The 17,326-nt window shown below is 42.7% G+C and overlaps 1 protein-coding gene across 4 annotated transcripts in view; it reads right to left on the bottom strand.

Moving 5' to 3' along the window:
• The window catches only part of DCAF1 (DDB1 and CUL4 associated factor 1), a 56,113-nt gene that overhangs the window by 12,557 nt on the left and 26,230 nt on the right, over positions 1-17,326 (bottom strand). For all 4 annotated transcript variants that reach the window (XM_083603241.1, XM_083603239.1, XM_083603240.1 and 1 more), the window contains exons 11-22: positions 15,819-16,028; positions 14,876-15,045; positions 14,569-14,693; positions 12,960-14,220; positions 12,432-12,630; positions 10,572-10,654; positions 10,181-10,265; positions 7,020-7,253; positions 6,256-6,349; positions 5,196-5,300; positions 4,250-4,323; positions 3,927-4,031 (exon numbers count right to left, since the gene is read on the bottom strand). In XM_083603241.1, coding sequence (XP_083459367.1) covers positions 3,927-4,031; positions 4,250-4,323; positions 5,196-5,300; positions 6,256-6,349; positions 7,020-7,253; positions 10,181-10,265; positions 10,572-10,654; positions 12,432-12,630; positions 12,960-14,220; positions 14,569-14,693; positions 14,876-15,045; positions 15,819-16,028 — 2,745 coding nt within the window. The remainder of the gene's footprint in view (positions 1-3,926; positions 4,032-4,249; positions 4,324-5,195; positions 5,301-6,255; positions 6,350-7,019; positions 7,254-10,180; positions 10,266-10,571; positions 10,655-12,431; positions 12,631-12,959; positions 14,221-14,568; positions 14,694-14,875; positions 15,046-15,818; positions 16,029-17,326) is intronic.

The following is a 17,326-nucleotide window of genomic DNA, read 5'->3' as shown; positions in this document are numbered from 1 at the left end:
GTTGGGCATTAAATGCTCAGTTGTGAATTGCTTGGATACTGTGCTCGATTTTGGATACTGTATATTTAAATTTCCTGGAATTGTATGTGATTAAGTTCACCTGTGGATAGCCATTAAGAGTTCTGCCAACAGTATCAGCTTACTGCACTGTTAAGTGATTGCTGATCAACTGCTAATTTATGTACCTGTGGGGACAGTTTATTTGGTACGTGTTTATTATTTATTATTGGGTGTTTATCCAGCTTTGGGAAGGCAGCATGAGGGCTGTGGGAAGGGGCGTCAAATGTTGCCAGAGGCTGCCCAAAAAGGCCTCAAGAGCTGCACATGGCCCTCAGCCACACAGTGGACCACTCTGCTGTGGATATTCAGGCCTACCCTTTAGAGGTGCTATACTGTTTTCCTTTCGGAAAGGCAAAGTCTTAAGTATTCAAAGTCACCATTCTAGAGAAGAAAACATCCACTTACAAGTAACAAGCAATTAAGGTCCATAATCTAACAGTTCAGATGACAATACCCCTCACCAAAGTCTATTGTGCTACACCAAGCACAATGCCTCAATTCTCCCAATGAGAACGACATGGGTGAAAGGAAAAGAAGCCTTGAATTAGGGTGCACTGAAAATGATTATGGGCTGGAACAGCTTGTCACAAGTGAGTGCATCTCTTGCTTAAGATGACCACCTGGTCTCTGCACTAAGAGGGATTTTAGACTCACCTGCAGTTATCCATATAAAGTTCCTCAAATAGTTGCATTTATAAATAATTTGGATCTCTCTGCAAGGCTACCTACATTAGCTACCTTTCCATTCTAGCAGATGATAAAAAGGATGGGGCCATTCAGAATCATTTAACCCATAGCATGCTATTATAGGAAAGGTGGTAGGACCTGGGTTTTTCTTGATCACTTTCATCAAAGCCCTGTGAGGCCCTAAGACGTGACCATGTCGTGCTTCAAAGGAAGGATTTATTGGCAGAAGTCAGGTAAGCCACATGCCTAGGCCCATTCCTTTTTGCCAACAAGCCCCCACTCTGCCTCAGCCACTTAACTGTACTGCATTATGCACACTGAGCAAGACTGACAGGCAAGAGTGGCTGGATCTATGTACCACTGAGGTAGAGTGGCCACACCAACTATTGACACTATGGGAGCACCACACAAACTGGGCTGCACTACAGAACAAGTTGGATGCTAAGACGCGGCTCAGCTGAGAATGCCCTGAACACGTGGAGAGTACCTTTCAGGTATTACTTAGTAACCAGCTATCCCACACTCTTGAGAACAGGGTGGTCTTCTAACGCAAAGAACTTGCTTCCAATTGGCATTGGATACTTGATGCAACCATTTAAACAGAACGGTGGTCATGGCCAAGACCCATACCTCCCTCCACAGACTGAACATTATCCAGTTTCCAGGTTGCGTGTCAATAGCTGAACTATGGAAAAGGTTGATCTTGGCCACTGACATGATGCTCTTAAAGGCAGATGTGTCCAAGGGATGTGAAAGACCTAAGGTGAAAGAAGCATCAGCACTTGCCTCTCTCTTGAAGCTGGCAATTTACCTGACCTACTCCCCTGACCCCCAATACCTCCAACTGTAGATAGTGAACAAAGCAAGATAGGAAAATCCTGTACCTAAAAGCTAGACAGAGGTTAGCTGGGGGGGCAGGGGGCTTCAACTAAGGGAGCCATACAGTATTAGGAACCATTCATCCACCCAAGGCCTACTTGATGGAAGAAGACCAAGAGTGATTCCAGACAGAACACTTTCAGAAACACTGGTAGTCCCCATTTCTCATCCCTGGCAGTCCAAATGGCAAATGAAGAGCTAGAAGAATTGGCACAGCTCCAAAGAGTTGTACAGGAAGCGGCAGGGAACACACCTCACAACACATAGCCCCTCTATTTTGTGATGTCTTATCTCTTCTTCCTTTCCAGTTTAGCTCTACACTACGTAATCACCCCTAGGCAATGCAGTAGCTAAGCTTTCTACACTGGCAGTGGGAGACAGCAAAACAGCTAGCAAAATAGCAGGAACAGAAACTACTAAGCTCTGATATAACTGTTAGCATTTTGGCTCCAAAAGACAACATCTCTCTTAAAATTAAGAATAACTCTTAATACGTTGCAGAGCAGCAGTGGGGAAGTACCGAAAACATGTGGGGCTGAAATTGTAACTACAACTTGTAAGAACAGGGTTTACTAAAGCCTAGCCGGGGGGGGGGGGGGGGCCTTACACACAAACCTGCCAATTTCCTATAAATCATCATAGACTCATAGAATTGTAGAGTTGGAAGGGACCCTAAGGGTCATCTCTTCCAACTCCCTGTATACAACACTGTTTTGCTCAAATCATTCTTTATTTTTATTATTTGGCTTCCCCTCCAGCATGCCCCTAGGAAATGAGAGGGGCTTCTATACAGCTGGACAGGCTTTCTTCCAGGCTTGACAATTCATTGCATCTGACACCTCATTTTGTCCATTTATTCTGCAGGAAGCAAGCAAGCATAAACAGACGAGGGCGCAAAGATCACTGCTGTAAAGCAAAGAAGTGCCACCAGGTCTAGGCACCTCTGGGGAGCCAGCATTGGCTCTGATCTCATAGCTCCATTGCTTGAACAACCATGGTTTAAAGCAACAACTTAGTACTTGGAAAAATTAATTAAGAGAGACGCAGAGCCGATTTCCCCAAGACTCAAAACAAATTGGAACACCAACATTTGAACTTATAATGTAAAGATACCTGCTGCCTGAGGAAAACGTTCAACTTTCAAATCAGGACTGGGGATGTAGGAGTTTCTGATGGGTGGGTGTAACAATAAGCATTCACTTAAATGGATTGTATGAGGTCAAGAACAGACAAAATATTTAATTCCACCCCTCCTTACAATAAAAGAGCAAATAACTGCCCAATGGGAAAGTTTCCGAGCATCCTAATCTAAATGACATACCTTGAAACCAAGCAAAGTAATTTTATTCTGAGTTAAGCAAAAAGAAAAAGGTTTCAACTTTCCTCTGCCATGACTGCAGCTTTGACTTTGTTTCTATTGTAAACACTGATGGTATTTCTACCCTGGAACAAACAAGCAAAAACAATCCAACCAACAACCATACAGAATCATTTTTATTGATCATTTGGCAGACAGTTTGGCACAAAGAAATGTACCAAACTTAGGAAGTCACATTACTTTCTGCAACCCTAAGCAGCAACAGTATTTTAGCCATTTTAAGAGTTAACTACAATAGAGTATATCTGTGAAACAATGGTCCTAATACACAAGGAAAAAGCAGAATCTCTTAAGCAGCTCTGGACTCATTTCCACAGTATGCATTGGCCCACTTCAAGGGAAGTCTACCTATTTGATTGTTGGAAATGTAGCTGCTGCCTGAGTGCCAGGATAATCCATAAATCACCACGAGAAGACATATTAATAATGGTCTCTTTTCTCATTCACCTCCTGAACAGAGCTATCCATTTGGTTGCTTAGTTTTGGCATACTGCGACTGATTCATTCAATCACTTATTAACACAGTAAAAGCAATTAACAAAAAAAAAGTGAAGACAAACAACTAATATCACTACTGCAAAAAAGGGACACCAAAAATCTGTTCCTGCTTGCAGCTCAACAAATACAAGCTACTTCACTCATCAGAACTCAACTCAAAATTCCTTAGTGTGCTGTCTGTTATAACAAACCAAAACCATGTAAGATAAATAACATACAATAAAGATTTAGGGTTGCACCCAGTGTAGTGCTACGCAGTGTGTTTCATCAGCCCAGGGATCCCCACTTGCACAACTCCTTGCACCCCACCCTACAAATCTGTTCTGGGTTTCCTTCCCAAGATGTTAGTTGGATACTACCCTTAAAAGCTATTTTCAAAGCTTTTCTAAAAAGTTCAACAAAGGAGACATTTTGTATATGCTACCTGGTCTTCCTCCTCATCCTCCTCATCTTCTGCCAAACGCTGCCTGCCCACCTCGTAGAGCCTGCAAACAGTATCCATGTTCATGGCATCCATGCTTCCTTGGTTCTGAAACAGGAACCATATACCAAGTATGGTAGGTTAGCTTCCATCCAACATGCTGGACTGACAAATTCAGCAACACCACCTGCATCATCATCATCATCATCATCATCATCATTATCATCATCATCATCTCTCCATCCCAGTTACGCACCTACACTTACAATTGAACAGCTGTTTGATTACCTTGTTTGGTTCTTGTAATGCAAGAAAAAGACATTTACCTCAATCACCGCCAAGTAACAGTCCTTTGTGTCTGTACACAGGTCAAATATGTTCCTTTTCACATCAATGGTGGCTGGAAAAGAACACATGTTTTAATCCACATTTAGCCAAGACAAAAGATGCTGAAAGCCAAAAAGGAAACAAAGAAAACCTCAAAAAATTGAGAAATGTATTAAATCATCAAATTGTAAAGTTGGAAGGGACCACAAGAGTCATCTAGTCCAACACTCTGTAATGCAGGAATCTTTTGCCCAACATGGGGCTCAAATCCACGACTCTGAGATTAATAATCTTACGCTCTGACTAAGCTAACCATGTGCCTAACAGTCTAGCACCTTCTTCAGAGCAAAAACTTTTTTCTTGTACTAACAGGGTGATTCATTCAAAGCTAGAGGCAAAAGCATATCAGGCATAGTGTAACCTTTTAATAAATCTCTCCATGATGAGCATCATTTCAAAGCATTGCCTTGTTTTACATATATAGACAGGGGAGGAGGGTTCTGGTCCTCTTGGTGCAACCCCTTCTTTCCCTAGCTGTTCACAAGGAAATCCTTTTTGGTGAAGCTGAACCACAACTGCATTCTTAAAAGGAGGTGTAATGATATCTATGACCGTTTCTCCAGGAAGCAAGCTAGAAGCTTTCTGCAAAGAAAGTGAAAGTAATATACAGTGGTACCTCAGGTTAAGTACTTAATTCGTTCCGGAGGTCCGTTCTTAACTTGAAACTGTTCTTAATCGGAAACACCACTTTAGCTAATGGGGGTCTCCCGCTGCCACTGTGCTGCCGGAGCACGATTTCTGTTCTCCTCCTGAAGCAAAGTTCTTAACCCGAGGTACTATTTCTGGGTTAGCAGAGTCTGTAACCTGAAGCGTATGTAACCCGAGGTACCACTGCATGTAGTTTTGCTCAATATAAATTCAGGTAAGCGCAAGCACGATCTTTACCAATTGGTTTGTAGTCTGTTGCATTGAAAGTCCTGAAAGATGATCCAAAGGGACTCCGCATCCTCTCTTCCAGAAGATCATCTTCATCGTCGGCCTGCAACATTGCTGATCAAGGGGAAAAGGTGTTTAAGTAAGCAGTTTCTGATGGTCTAAAATTGTTTTAGGAGCATAGGAAGCTACCTTTTACTGAGCCAGGCTAATAGTCCATCTAGCTCAGTACTAGACACACTGATTGGCAGCAGCTCTCCATGGTTATAGGCAGGTGGCATTGCCAGCCCAACCTGGAGATGTGGGAAACTGAAACTGGTGCTTTCTGCATGCAAAGGACATGTGACACTGAAACATGGAGAATGGAAACAACTAGAGCAGCCTTCCCCAACCTGGTGCCCTCCAGATGTTTGGGACTATGAATCCCATAGCCCCTGACCCTTGGGCTATGGTGTCTAGGGCTAAAGAAAAGTGTAATCCAAAACATTTTGAGAGCATCAAGTTGAAGAAGGCTGCCATAGACCATTGGACTGCCATATTCAGAAAAAGGATAGAGAAATTGTAGCGTTTTTCTCTGAAGAATTTGAGCTACCTGTTGAATAAGTATGCAGAGGCTTTGAGTTGGGAAGGATGGGCTTGAGAGCAAAGAAAACTGAGTAGGTGAGTAAGGCTGCATTGGAAGGAAGAGGAAGGAACAAGTAGGGAAACGGATAATCTGGAAGAGGGAACGAGATATCAGGGTAACAGCAAGAAGTGCTAGAAAATGAAGAGAGAGAAGGAGGAACCAAACAGAGCATCTATGCAAAGCCCCTGGGAATTAGCAAGCATTCCTTCTGTATTTCTACAAGTAGCAGAAACTAACCAGTCAGTCAAACCGCTGCAAAGTTCCAGCCCACCTTTGGAACTCTGCAGGAAGACTTTGCACTCCCTGTTGAGACCCAGCACACAGCTGAGCCAGGAGCCTCTTCTTTAAGTGACAAAACATGCCATTCTGCATGCCTTGGCTATGTATGTTTTTGTTAACTACCAGAAAGTAACATAGGAACAGGCATCTTACTAATGGGCATCTTACCTCCGTACATGACTGTTCCAGTATGGTTGAAGACTACACGGCACTGATCCAAGGCTGGCACTGTGTGTAGCAAGTGGAAAGTTCGCAGGTCCCACTGGGGAACGTGTTAGGGAAGAATCCACGCAATCATCTATTGCAATACCTGCAGCAGCAATTAGCATGTGAATAATGCCAAATATATTGTTGGTAGATGTTACAGAAAACGCCAGTGGCAAAGCTGCCAGGACTGATTCAGCAGCTGCCACCGAGATGAAGCAGGACTTCTCAATATCTAGGACTTCCTCTAGCCCAGCCTTCTCCAAGCAAGTGTCATTGTTTTGGACTACAACTCCCATCAGTGCCAACCTGCATGGCCAATGGTCTGCATTATGAGATCAGGGATGATGGCACTAGGTTACAAAAGGCTGGTCTACTCCTACACTTAGGTCTGATTGTCCCATCTTCCTCCCTGGCCCAATTCAGAACTGCCACCCTCATTAATATTTGAGAATCAGACAACAATGACTCTCTGAATTCAACTTTACAATATTGCCTTGCAAAGCGTTTTGTCCTAGCCACTTTGAACAGGAGGGCCCAAATTGGCATTGCAATATGTGCAGCCAACAAACTTACTAATCCAAGCTTCTGCCCTATCTTGAAGAATCCTATTATTGCATTTCATCTGATAGAACAAGAAACATTACACCACATTCTGCAATCATTTGCTCAGCACGCCAAGCTCCTTAAGATCATTGTGCCTGAGCTGTGACTCACACAAAGGATACAATTTCTGTGTTGACTATGACTTCCAGCCCATTTGGATGAAAAACACCACTGATGGTCATGTTGAATTTATCAAACTTGTGAATTGCCTGTGCAGAGCGGACATCCCAAAGGACGCCATCATTTAAGACAAGGTCGTCTGTGGGGTTAAAAGTGGCACAATTCTTCTTGTAGTTGTTTGCAAGATCTGGATTAAACAGAGTTAACAGCTTGTTGCCAGTCTGAATATCATAGATCTTTTGGATTAAAAAGAAGAAAAGAAAATAGTCAAGATCTGCAATTCGTTTGCATCTAAAGAGAACAAAAGTATGTGCAATAGTGTCAAAATCATTTTTTGCAGACAACCACCTGCCCTGAGTTTGCTCATTCACCTTGAAAAGAGTTTACAAGTTCATGATCAGTCTCTGTGGGAGTGCTCAGTGCATTCATTCTGTATTCTGACAATGCCCAGAAATCATTACAGACACTACTGGGTTGGAGAGAAATCAAAGGGCATTACAGTGGTACCTCCGGTTATGAACGGGATCCGTTCCAGAGGCCCGGCCGTATCCCAAAATCTTCGTAACTGGAGGCGCCTGTTCTGCGCATGCGCACAGCACCGTAGAGCACTTCTGCGCAGGTGGCAAACCCACTTCCAGGTTTGCCACATTCACAACCCGAAAGTTACGTTACCCGAAGGTAACATAAGCCAAGGGTCCACTGTACTGCTTAAAGCCGACCTACAGTAAGGTTAAGAGGCAGATGGTATGCTTATGAAACAGTAGGTGAATTATTTGCATTGCTAACAACTGCAATGTTAGGAGTACATTTTAAGAATTCTAAGAAGGGTTGTCTCTTCCTAGCTTCCCACAGTCACCAATCAAGGAAAACAAGTAGCAGGAACCTTACAAGTATCAAAGAGTCCCCTGCATTTATTTCCTAGCTCTTGAATTAAATCATTTTTCCTATACCTTGATACTCTCAACAACCAAGCGTCCCTTAAATTTACACAATCCTCTTTTTAAAAAGCAGCAAAATAAACAAACACTGTAAAATGGAACTACACTTTTTTTTAAAATAACTAAAGATACAAACCTATCAGACAAAGGACCAAACCGGTGTTGTTCCATAGGTGTAGCCATGTTAGCATGTCACAGCAAAATTAATTAAGAATTTTGTAGCAGCCTTAAAGACTATTGATTATGAAATAAGCTTTTATAAGATGGAGCCTAGTCTACAGAAGCCTATGCCATGAAAATATGCTAGTCTTTTAACATGCTACAGGGTCAGTGTGCTGTAAATTTAAGAAAACAATTTAATTTTTATTTCAGCTGCTTTTCATAAATTGCTGCAGATTCACTGCTTTTTACTTCTGCGCTCTGTGTAGCACTTTGCGCACAGCTGATACTAAAAATATTGCCAATTTGTACGTTCTGCTTCAATACAGGAATGTTTCCTGTGATTTCTTCATATTGTAAATGAGTCAGCCAAGAACAACCTTTCACAAGTCGCGTAAGCTATCCAAACTGGCAATGCATGATGTTTCTAGAGCAGTGTAACCTAAGGAGCGCATCCACTACTGCTCATTTACGATGGAAATTTCTTTCTTAATTACCTGAGAATGTGCAAACTGACCAAGAAGTAAAGGCTGCTGCTCAGAAAACTGTGGTGCAAAGCCTCAATCCATTACAGGGAAAAAAATCCCTAACTGAGATTAGGGGTTGTGGGTAATGAAATAAAGAGACTACCAGAAAGGATTCCATGTACCACATGGTGGAAAAAGCGTCACAAAATGAAAAGTTACCATTCTGACATATATGCTAAAAAGATTTTTGCAGACTTGTTTTCTTTAAAATTATTTTCATATAGATGCTTAACTGGAAATCAGACCATACTCTGAACATTTGAATTTGTTTCTTTTACCCTTCTCTCAGATACATTTTATGTACAGGATCCTTTAAACACTAATTTCCCTTTGCCGAAGCTAAGAATAATTTTTTTTAGCCTGTTGCCTCCCAAATGACCGGATCATGAGGTAAGATCAGATTTCTTTTGAAGGCTAAGATAAAGAACACAGCAGAGCAACATAGAAATAATACTTTGTTTAAATGCAAATATATAGGGAAATCAACAAAAGGGCAAGGAAAATTGTGAAGAATTTGAATAGATTTATGCTTTATGACATTTGTCTTCCTAAAGTAAGACAGTCCCCGAGATTATCTCTGCTTGACACTGCCACCTTCAAATTGCTTCTAACTCCTCAGAACAAAGAATATTTGATATGTTATAATAGAAAAGTAAAATTACTGGCTCATTTTCATTCATCCTAAAATAAAGTACAGATTCTCTTTAAAATCTCTAACAATTTATTTTTAAACTAATGAGGAAACATTAAATTATATATTGGGGGGGGATAATTTCCAGGTGAATGTGTCCTAGGAAACAATCCAGAAAATGTCCTTTATGATGAATCAACTAGGCTAGGCATTATAGACCCCCAAAGGAAGGGCAGGCATAACACCTAGGAGGGACCCAGGTTTCACCACTGGACATGAATGAGCCAATGAGGTCAAAGGTCATCTAATCCAGCCTCCATAAAGCAAGTTCCATCACCAGATCCATCCATGGCACATTTGAACTAATTGCTAGATCTCTTTCAAGCAACATCAGAGCTTCGTATCTGAAGAAGTGTGCATGCACACGAAAGCTCATACCAATAACTAACTTAGCTGGTCCCTAAGGTGCTACTGGAAGGAATTCATTCATTTATTTATATTTTTACTTTTGTTTTGATCAGAGCTTAGTTAGCCCTCTCTAACTCATTTACACAGAACTTCTGTTACGTAATAGCTATGGTCGGGCTACTGAATTTCATTTTTTATTTCAGTTCACCAAACTTGTTCAGTATTAATCTCATCCTATACCGCCAAGGATGATGAATCTGTGATCCTTTAGCTGTTGGTAAGACTACAACTTCCATCAGTTTCAGCCTGCATGGCAAACTATCAGGTTTGATGGGAACTGTGGACCCATAGCATTTGGAGCACCACAAGTTCCTCATCCCTACTCTATGCAATGTTTCAAGGTTCTTCCCATAAGAAATGGTTCTGGCATGCAAATGGCTACAACATGCTTAAACAGAGAATATTAAATTGGCTTCGGAGATTTTAAAAGTGATACTTACATGGGCAATGTCCCCCTTTGTGCCAATAACCCTGTCCTGAGAGTGCTTGCTGAATTCCACATAGTGGTCGTCTGTAAAGGAATGCCTGCACAGGAGAATCAAATGTTCAATACGCAGTAAGAGATCAAAGCAACAGTGTTTCTCAACAGTCATTTTGTGCACCTTTTAATGTATGATTGCATCACATAATACAGAATATACTGGTTCTTGAGCTAATAATAAAATATGCTATAAAACCCAGCTATATTCACTACTAGGGCAATCTTTACCTATCTGTCATCTGCCTAATATGCATTTGAACGAGTGCATAGGATTATAGTCACTTAACAGATTGCTCCTTTAATGGTCTGGTCTATCGGGGTAATGAAAACACAATAAAGAGTGTACATACTTGGTTTCAAAGACAGACTTCATTCCCCACAATGCAGAAAGAGGCTGGCTCCAAGATGCAGACGTCAGCAGTAAAGAGCCGTCCTGCAATTTAGGGGAGACAACACAAAGAAGTAAAAGTGTATCGTTATTATGCGTGTGGATGTATTCTTATTTAGCAGGATGTTGGGGGAAATTCCCTGCCATTTTTTTCTGGGAAGTAAGAAAGCCCTCAGAGCTGCCAATTGTGCCACGATGCAAACAACGTTTTGGGTAGGTAACAATATTGGCAGTCTAACGGCCAGCGTCACCACATTTGTCATGCAGGTAAACCCAACGATCATCTGATCAGTCGTTTGGGGTACGTGGCCACTCCAAATGACCTTTTCTGAGCAAGGCTTCATTATCATCATCACCAGCAGCAGCAGCAGCAGCAACTGCTGGCAATCACGAGTGGGAGAGAGTTGCTGTAGGACTTGTGCCCTGCCTGCAGGCTTCCTCTAGACATCTGGCTGGTGACTTGTGAGAACAGGATGCTGAGCTAGATGTGTCTTTGGCTTGATCCAACAGGGCTCTTATGCTCTTATAATGCACAGCAGCATGGGGAAGTGAGCTTTTCACAAGATTAAACTCAAACAAGAGTAGCCAAAATGGTGCTTTCCAAATGGTGTGACTACACTCCTGAGCATTGGCCATTCTAGCCAACGCTGACGGAAGTTGTCACCCATAAAACCTGGACGGCACCCCATTGGCTTACAACTGTGAGAACTGTCACTTAGAATCAGAGAATTGTAGAATTGGAAGGGAACACATGGGGTCATACAGTCTAACCCCCTGCAGAAATCTTTCACCCAACATGGGGCTTGAACCCATGGCCCTTAGATTAAGAGTCTCTTGCTTTACCGACTGAGCGGGTAAATGTATTCCTTAACAAATTGATTTGTGGCTTCTGTCAGTGGAATATGGAAAATGAGTGCAGTGCAAACAGGGACTGGTTTTCTAGAATCAATCTCTCCCGCAAACTTTCGCACTTTAAGATTTTATAGAAAAGCATTTCTCCTGTTTAAATACATATTAAACCCATCAGCCTCATCTCCCTCCCAAATACTGTTGTTGTTGTTGTTGTTGTTGTTGTTGTTGTATCCATGCATAACGACTGATCTCTCTTCCCCTGCCAAGAAATACTGGATGAGACTGAAACTGACAGGTAACATTTTGCCCCTCCCCTTGCTATAATTCTGTATTACTCACAAGCGGCTTGAATAATAATATACTGGAAATTTGGAGACCTGTGACAAATTACAGAAAGCAATCACTAAAAATGCCCACTTACACTAATATATTCACACCATAACACCCAATGGAAGGGTACACTGTAGTAAGGTAAAAGGTAAAGGTAAAGGACCCCTGGAAGGTTAAGTCCAATCAAATTTGTCTATGGGGTGCAGTGCTCATCTCTGCTTTCAGGCCAAGGGAGCTGGCGTTTGTCCACAGACAGGTTTCCAGGTCATGTGGCCAGCATGACTAAACCGTTACTGGAACAACGGAACACAGTGATGGAAGCCAGAGCCCACAGAAATGCCGTTTACCTCTCTTTGCAGCGGTACCCATTTATCTACTCGCTCTGGTGTGCTTTCGAACTTCTAGGTTGGCAAGAGCTGGGACAAGATGACAAAGTGAGAGAAACAATGGAATAGGGGACAGGATATGAAGCATGTCTTGTTTATAAACAATCCCAAATTAGAGGAGAGGTTTATGTTCTTTCCTGGCTTAGCTCTGCATCCTGATTCTGAAGGAAGACTTGACTAACCCCTGTATCATTCATGAAGCCTAGAATCACAAGGTGGTTGTGATGCAGAGGCCCACTGTTACTGTTCCTTACCCTAGAAGGCTCAAGGTGTGTGATGGCAGAGTTGTGGCACTTATAGCTGGCCTCCTCCTGCCCACTGAAGACGTTGTAGAGTTTCAGGTGCCCTGTGCAAGTGCCCAGCATCAGGAATCGCTCCCGCGCAGAAAATGCACAACACGTGAAGCCACTCTCATCTTCATTTGCTTCCCGGAACACAGAAATTGGACGGAACCTGGGAAATCAAAGTGCAACTGAGTAAGAAAGCGAGCTGTTAAAAACGCAAGAGGAGGGTTGGCAAATGACCAAACGAAGATGAAGCTTAAAAACTGTATATGATAAATTGCCAGGTTGGAAATAATGACTGCCATCTAAAGGGAATGGAAATATCTATGAATGCTCCAAACGTGGAAGATGCTGGAGAAAACTGTCGGTAGATGGAAAAACAAGGAATGGGATACAAAGCCACAGGTTTCATCCAAAATGCATATAGGTACTCAAGACTACCTTTTGGAAAGCTGGATCCAAAGATGCAAAGGAATTGAGAAAAAGCATCTTGCTTACCTGCTGAATATAAGGTGCCTATCAAAGCACCCGCCATCTACCCCGCCGTACTTTGGAAAGGCCGCCCTGCGCGACAGCCGCGAGGTAAAGTTAGTTGGCGCTTGGCGCCTCTGTTTTGGCTCAGGACACTGGTGGGGTGTAAAAAGAGAGAAAGGAGGGCAAGTGGCCACAGGGTTCTTGCAGCGAGCATGCTGTTCCCTAAGGTACTCTGTGATTATACTGTCCAGTGTGGGAGGGGAAGGGAGGTGCCTGTCCAGCTGCTTTTTGATAGCTGGGCTCTGGCTGTAGGCGCCATGGTCTGATTTTTGCCGAAGCACTCTGATTTTCCTGCCATTGCAGGGAGACGGCCTCTCTCGAACAAAGCTAATCCTGCCAATCACTGGAGAGCTGGTGGCCTGAGATGGCCCCGGGAGAGCAAGCGAGCCCTGGCAGGCAGTCTGCCTTGGCTGGGCATGGACAGAGGAAGCAGCAGGAACTACAGAAGGGTGGTTAGTCAACCGGGCAGAAATGCCATTCGCTATACGAGGGGTACGAGGCAGAGGCACAGGAGAGGCGGCAGCAGGAACAGGGGTGAAGGCGGAGGAATGAGAAGCAGCCGTCATGGGTAGATCCGCCTCCTTGGTAAGGATGGTAGCAGTTTCTCCCAGCCCTTTAGAGATGAGATGGTTCCTGATCAAAAGCAGCAGCTCCTTCTCGGGAAACGAAATCCTCGACTGAGCCACAACGTCTGCTTTCTGAAGTCGAGCCAAGGAGACGTCTGTCCCAATCAGCAAGGGTTTCCCAGAGACCCGCTCAATCAGCTCAGCGGCATACTTGCAAAACTTCACGTGCTCGCTGCGCTTATCCTGGAGCACAGGCTCCTTCATCAGCTGCTGGATCTGGCAGCTGCTGAAGAGAGGCAACTTGCTGATGATCTGCCGGACCGTACTGCTCCGGGATAACCCAACCAAGGCTTTGCAGGCCAACGCTCGGATCTGGTCCGCATCTGTAATGGGCATTTTCACAGACAGCAGAGACAGCAGCACCTTGATGCCGTTGTTGGACTGCACTACGTTCCACATCTTGGCCAGGGTGTGCTCGCCGCTCCTGGGTGCCTGGGGGAGCATCCGGCGTGGGGTGCCAGAGATGAATTTGCCAATGCTGGAGATGCGGTTATCTGGGCCGCACACACAGTTAATAATAATCTGAAGGGCTGACTTCTGGATTTCTGCATCGTGGATAAAGAATTCTCCTTCAGCAAGCCCCAGGATGATGCTGATACCTAACAAAAAAGGAAGCATTTACACACTGGATCAGTCGTCTGTCCAAATAGGACACAACAGTATATAAGAACCTATGAACAGCCCTGCTGGATGAGGCCTATGGCCTACCTGCTCCAGCACTCTGGTCTTAGAGCAGTCAACCAGATGTCCACAAGTAGCCTCAAAGCAGGACCTGAGCAACAGCGCCCTCTCCATCCATGATTCCCAGCAAATGGCATTCAAAGGCATCTAGTGCCTCCTGCCTAGTATAGGAGGCAGTGTAAAGCTTACTGAAAATTTCAGCAACCAGTGAAGAGATTTATAAAGTTAAGGATGGAAAGCGACTGAAAAGGTCAAGTTCTACATACCCACAATGGAAATAGAAGTTCCTCCCTCATCCACCGTATCTACCGCCTCTGCTAACTGCAACTGGATTTTAGGAACCACAGTAAGGATGGCCAGAACATCCAGAGCGTAACGCACTGTGTCATTCCTAGAAAACGAAAGCAAGCGGTTGTGGAACCCTTTTAAGGCAAAGATCAGCTACATAAAATAACACAAATCCATTACACCAGCAGTCATTCCGTGCTAGAAGAGCATGCATGTGGGCAGACACTCGCCTGGGGCAAATGACTATGCAAGAAAGCAGTGAGTTACCATGTTCAATTCTCTCACCTAGCATAGTAGGTCTTCCAGTTGCATGCTATTGAAATAAGTTGGAGCATGAGCTGCACACAAGACAGCTTGAGGAAGACCTCTGCTGGATCCCAATAGAGCTGTCCTGGCCCATATTCTATTAGGAACTCCATCATCTCTACAATCTGTTCATGCGTGTAGGAACAAGCCTGAAAGGAGAAGGTAGCATTCAAGAAGTCTTTTAACATCATCAATTACTTGTGTGACTTAAGAAAAAGTACGCTTGTTAACTCAATAGCGGCTTTCAGAAAAGGGAGATCCAGAATTGTGGTGACACTGCAAGTAAAGTCGTGCCCCGCTCACACCTTGAGGATCTAATCTCACACAGTTGGAACAAAGCTTCATCTGCTGATCTCAAGGCTCATGCAGGAGAAAGCAATCCTGAAGACAGGGCTTCAGGCTTAGTATCTATCAGTTTAAAATATTTGAGATTTACTATTCTGCTAAATAAATAAATGCACAAAGAATTCTGAACACAAACACTAAAGCCCAATGATCTAAAAATGTACTAAAATACAGTACGGAAGATTAAAATCCGGGAATAAAAACTATGGATGCTGCTGGAAAGCTTGCCTAAACAGCAAATGGCAGAAAACCATAAAAGGGGAGTGGGAACAAAGGAACTATCCATTAAAGTGATTTCCACAAGAGGAATGGGGAGGGGCCCTCAAAAAAAATCAAGGGTAGTGTGACTGAGCAAGAACTAGCATAATGTGCTCCCTACATCCATTTAAAATCAGCTCCACAAAGAACTGTCAGAAATCATTCCACAAAGCTACCAAAACATGGACAGCACAAGTCATTCAGCATAGTCAGTTTATCAGATTTGACTAACATGACTTTTTTGACATTTTTTTGCAAGAATATCTAAAGGGTGACAGGATCAAAAAGTTCCTATACCTCTACAAAACACACTCCTCACCTTATATGGAGGCTGCGGATGGACCAGGATGCCACCTTCAGTGCGCTGGAGTGACTGCTTCACCTGTTCCACTTTGATGGCAAGATGAGCCTCAAAATACCTGCGCATGGCCATGCAAGTGTGTTTCCCAGTCTGGCGGCTGGCAAAAATCTCATCGTCGCTTAGTAGTGCACCTTGGGTTTGCAGGTTTAAGATATCAAGAGTGCTAATCTACAGCGAAAAAGAAACATATTTGCCATTATGTTATTTCCCACACCTAAAGGCTTATTGTCTTATTTTTTCACTCAAATAAAAGAATTAGATCAGCCAAAGAAAACCTGTGCCAAGAAGCTGCATTAACTGCCAGAGCTTTCAATACATATAGGCAACCTGACAAAGCAACTCTCATAAAATGAGCCAGTTTGTTCATTTGCAATTAAAGAATCACTGTTCACTTTTTAAAAAAATATTATGTAACATACCCAGAAAGATTGAATCAGGAAAATGGAGAAGCACAAGGGAAGGAGCGTTATTCCATTTTTACTGGCTTTGTCCTTTACATGCAGTGCAGTAAACCAAACTCTCTACTTTAATTGCTAAAGAAGAAACTACCTCAATAATCTGTTCATTTTGTCACCACAGACCATAGTTCTCTCTAAATCGGACTCTAAGGCAGCAGCAAAGATTACTTTTACCTTTACCACTACTATTAATTAACTGCCGTGCTTGCTTCGGCAGCACGTATACTAAAATTGGAACGATACAGAGAAGATTAGCATGGCCCCTGCGCAAGGATGACACGCAAATTCGTGAAGCGTTCCATATTTTTAATGATTTTAAAATTCTGTCAAAAATGTATAAACTACTGCTGGAGTGGCACTTGAAGGACGAGGAGGTAAAATCAGTGATGATTCATTGGGCAAAAGATTTAGGATATAATATTCAATTAAGTGAGTGGGTCAAATTATGGAAAGAAGGTTTGAGATTTACTGCATGTAATGCATTGAAAGAAAACGTGATGAAGATGATGTATAGATGGTACATCACGCCAGTTAAGTTAGCAAAAATGTATAAAGTTAGCAATAAATGTTGAAAATGTAAAGAAAAAGAAGGATCATTTTATCATATGTGGTGGGAATGTAAAAAGGTGAAATGCTTCTGGGAGATGATATATAATGAGTTGAAAAAAAATGTTGAAATATACTTTTATTAAAAAGCCAGAAGCATTTCTTTTAGGTATTGTTGGAAATGATATAAAAAGGAAAAACTGTAAGTTGTTTTTATATGCAGTAACAGCAGCAAGAATATTATTGGCCCAAAAATGGAAGCAAGAAGAATTACCAACATTAAAAGAATGGAGGATGAAATTGATGGACTATGCAGAATTAGACAAGCTAACAGGAAGGATCTGAGACTGGCGAGACCAGAGGTTTACCGAAGACTGGGCTAAATTTACTATCTGAAAAGTATTTGCGATGATCAAATTACGTTTGTAGGACTACAAGAAGCTCTGTGAGGAGTAATTTAAG

The sequence above is a fragment of the Podarcis filfolensis genome (assembly GCF_964270895.1).
Source record: "Podarcis filfolensis genome assembly, chromosome: 2".
Lineage (NCBI taxonomy): Eukaryota > Metazoa > Chordata > Lepidosauria > Squamata > Lacertidae > Podarcis > Podarcis filfolensis.
Note: the sequence above shows the minus strand (reverse complement) of the source record. Positions and strands in the feature narration are given on the sequence as shown.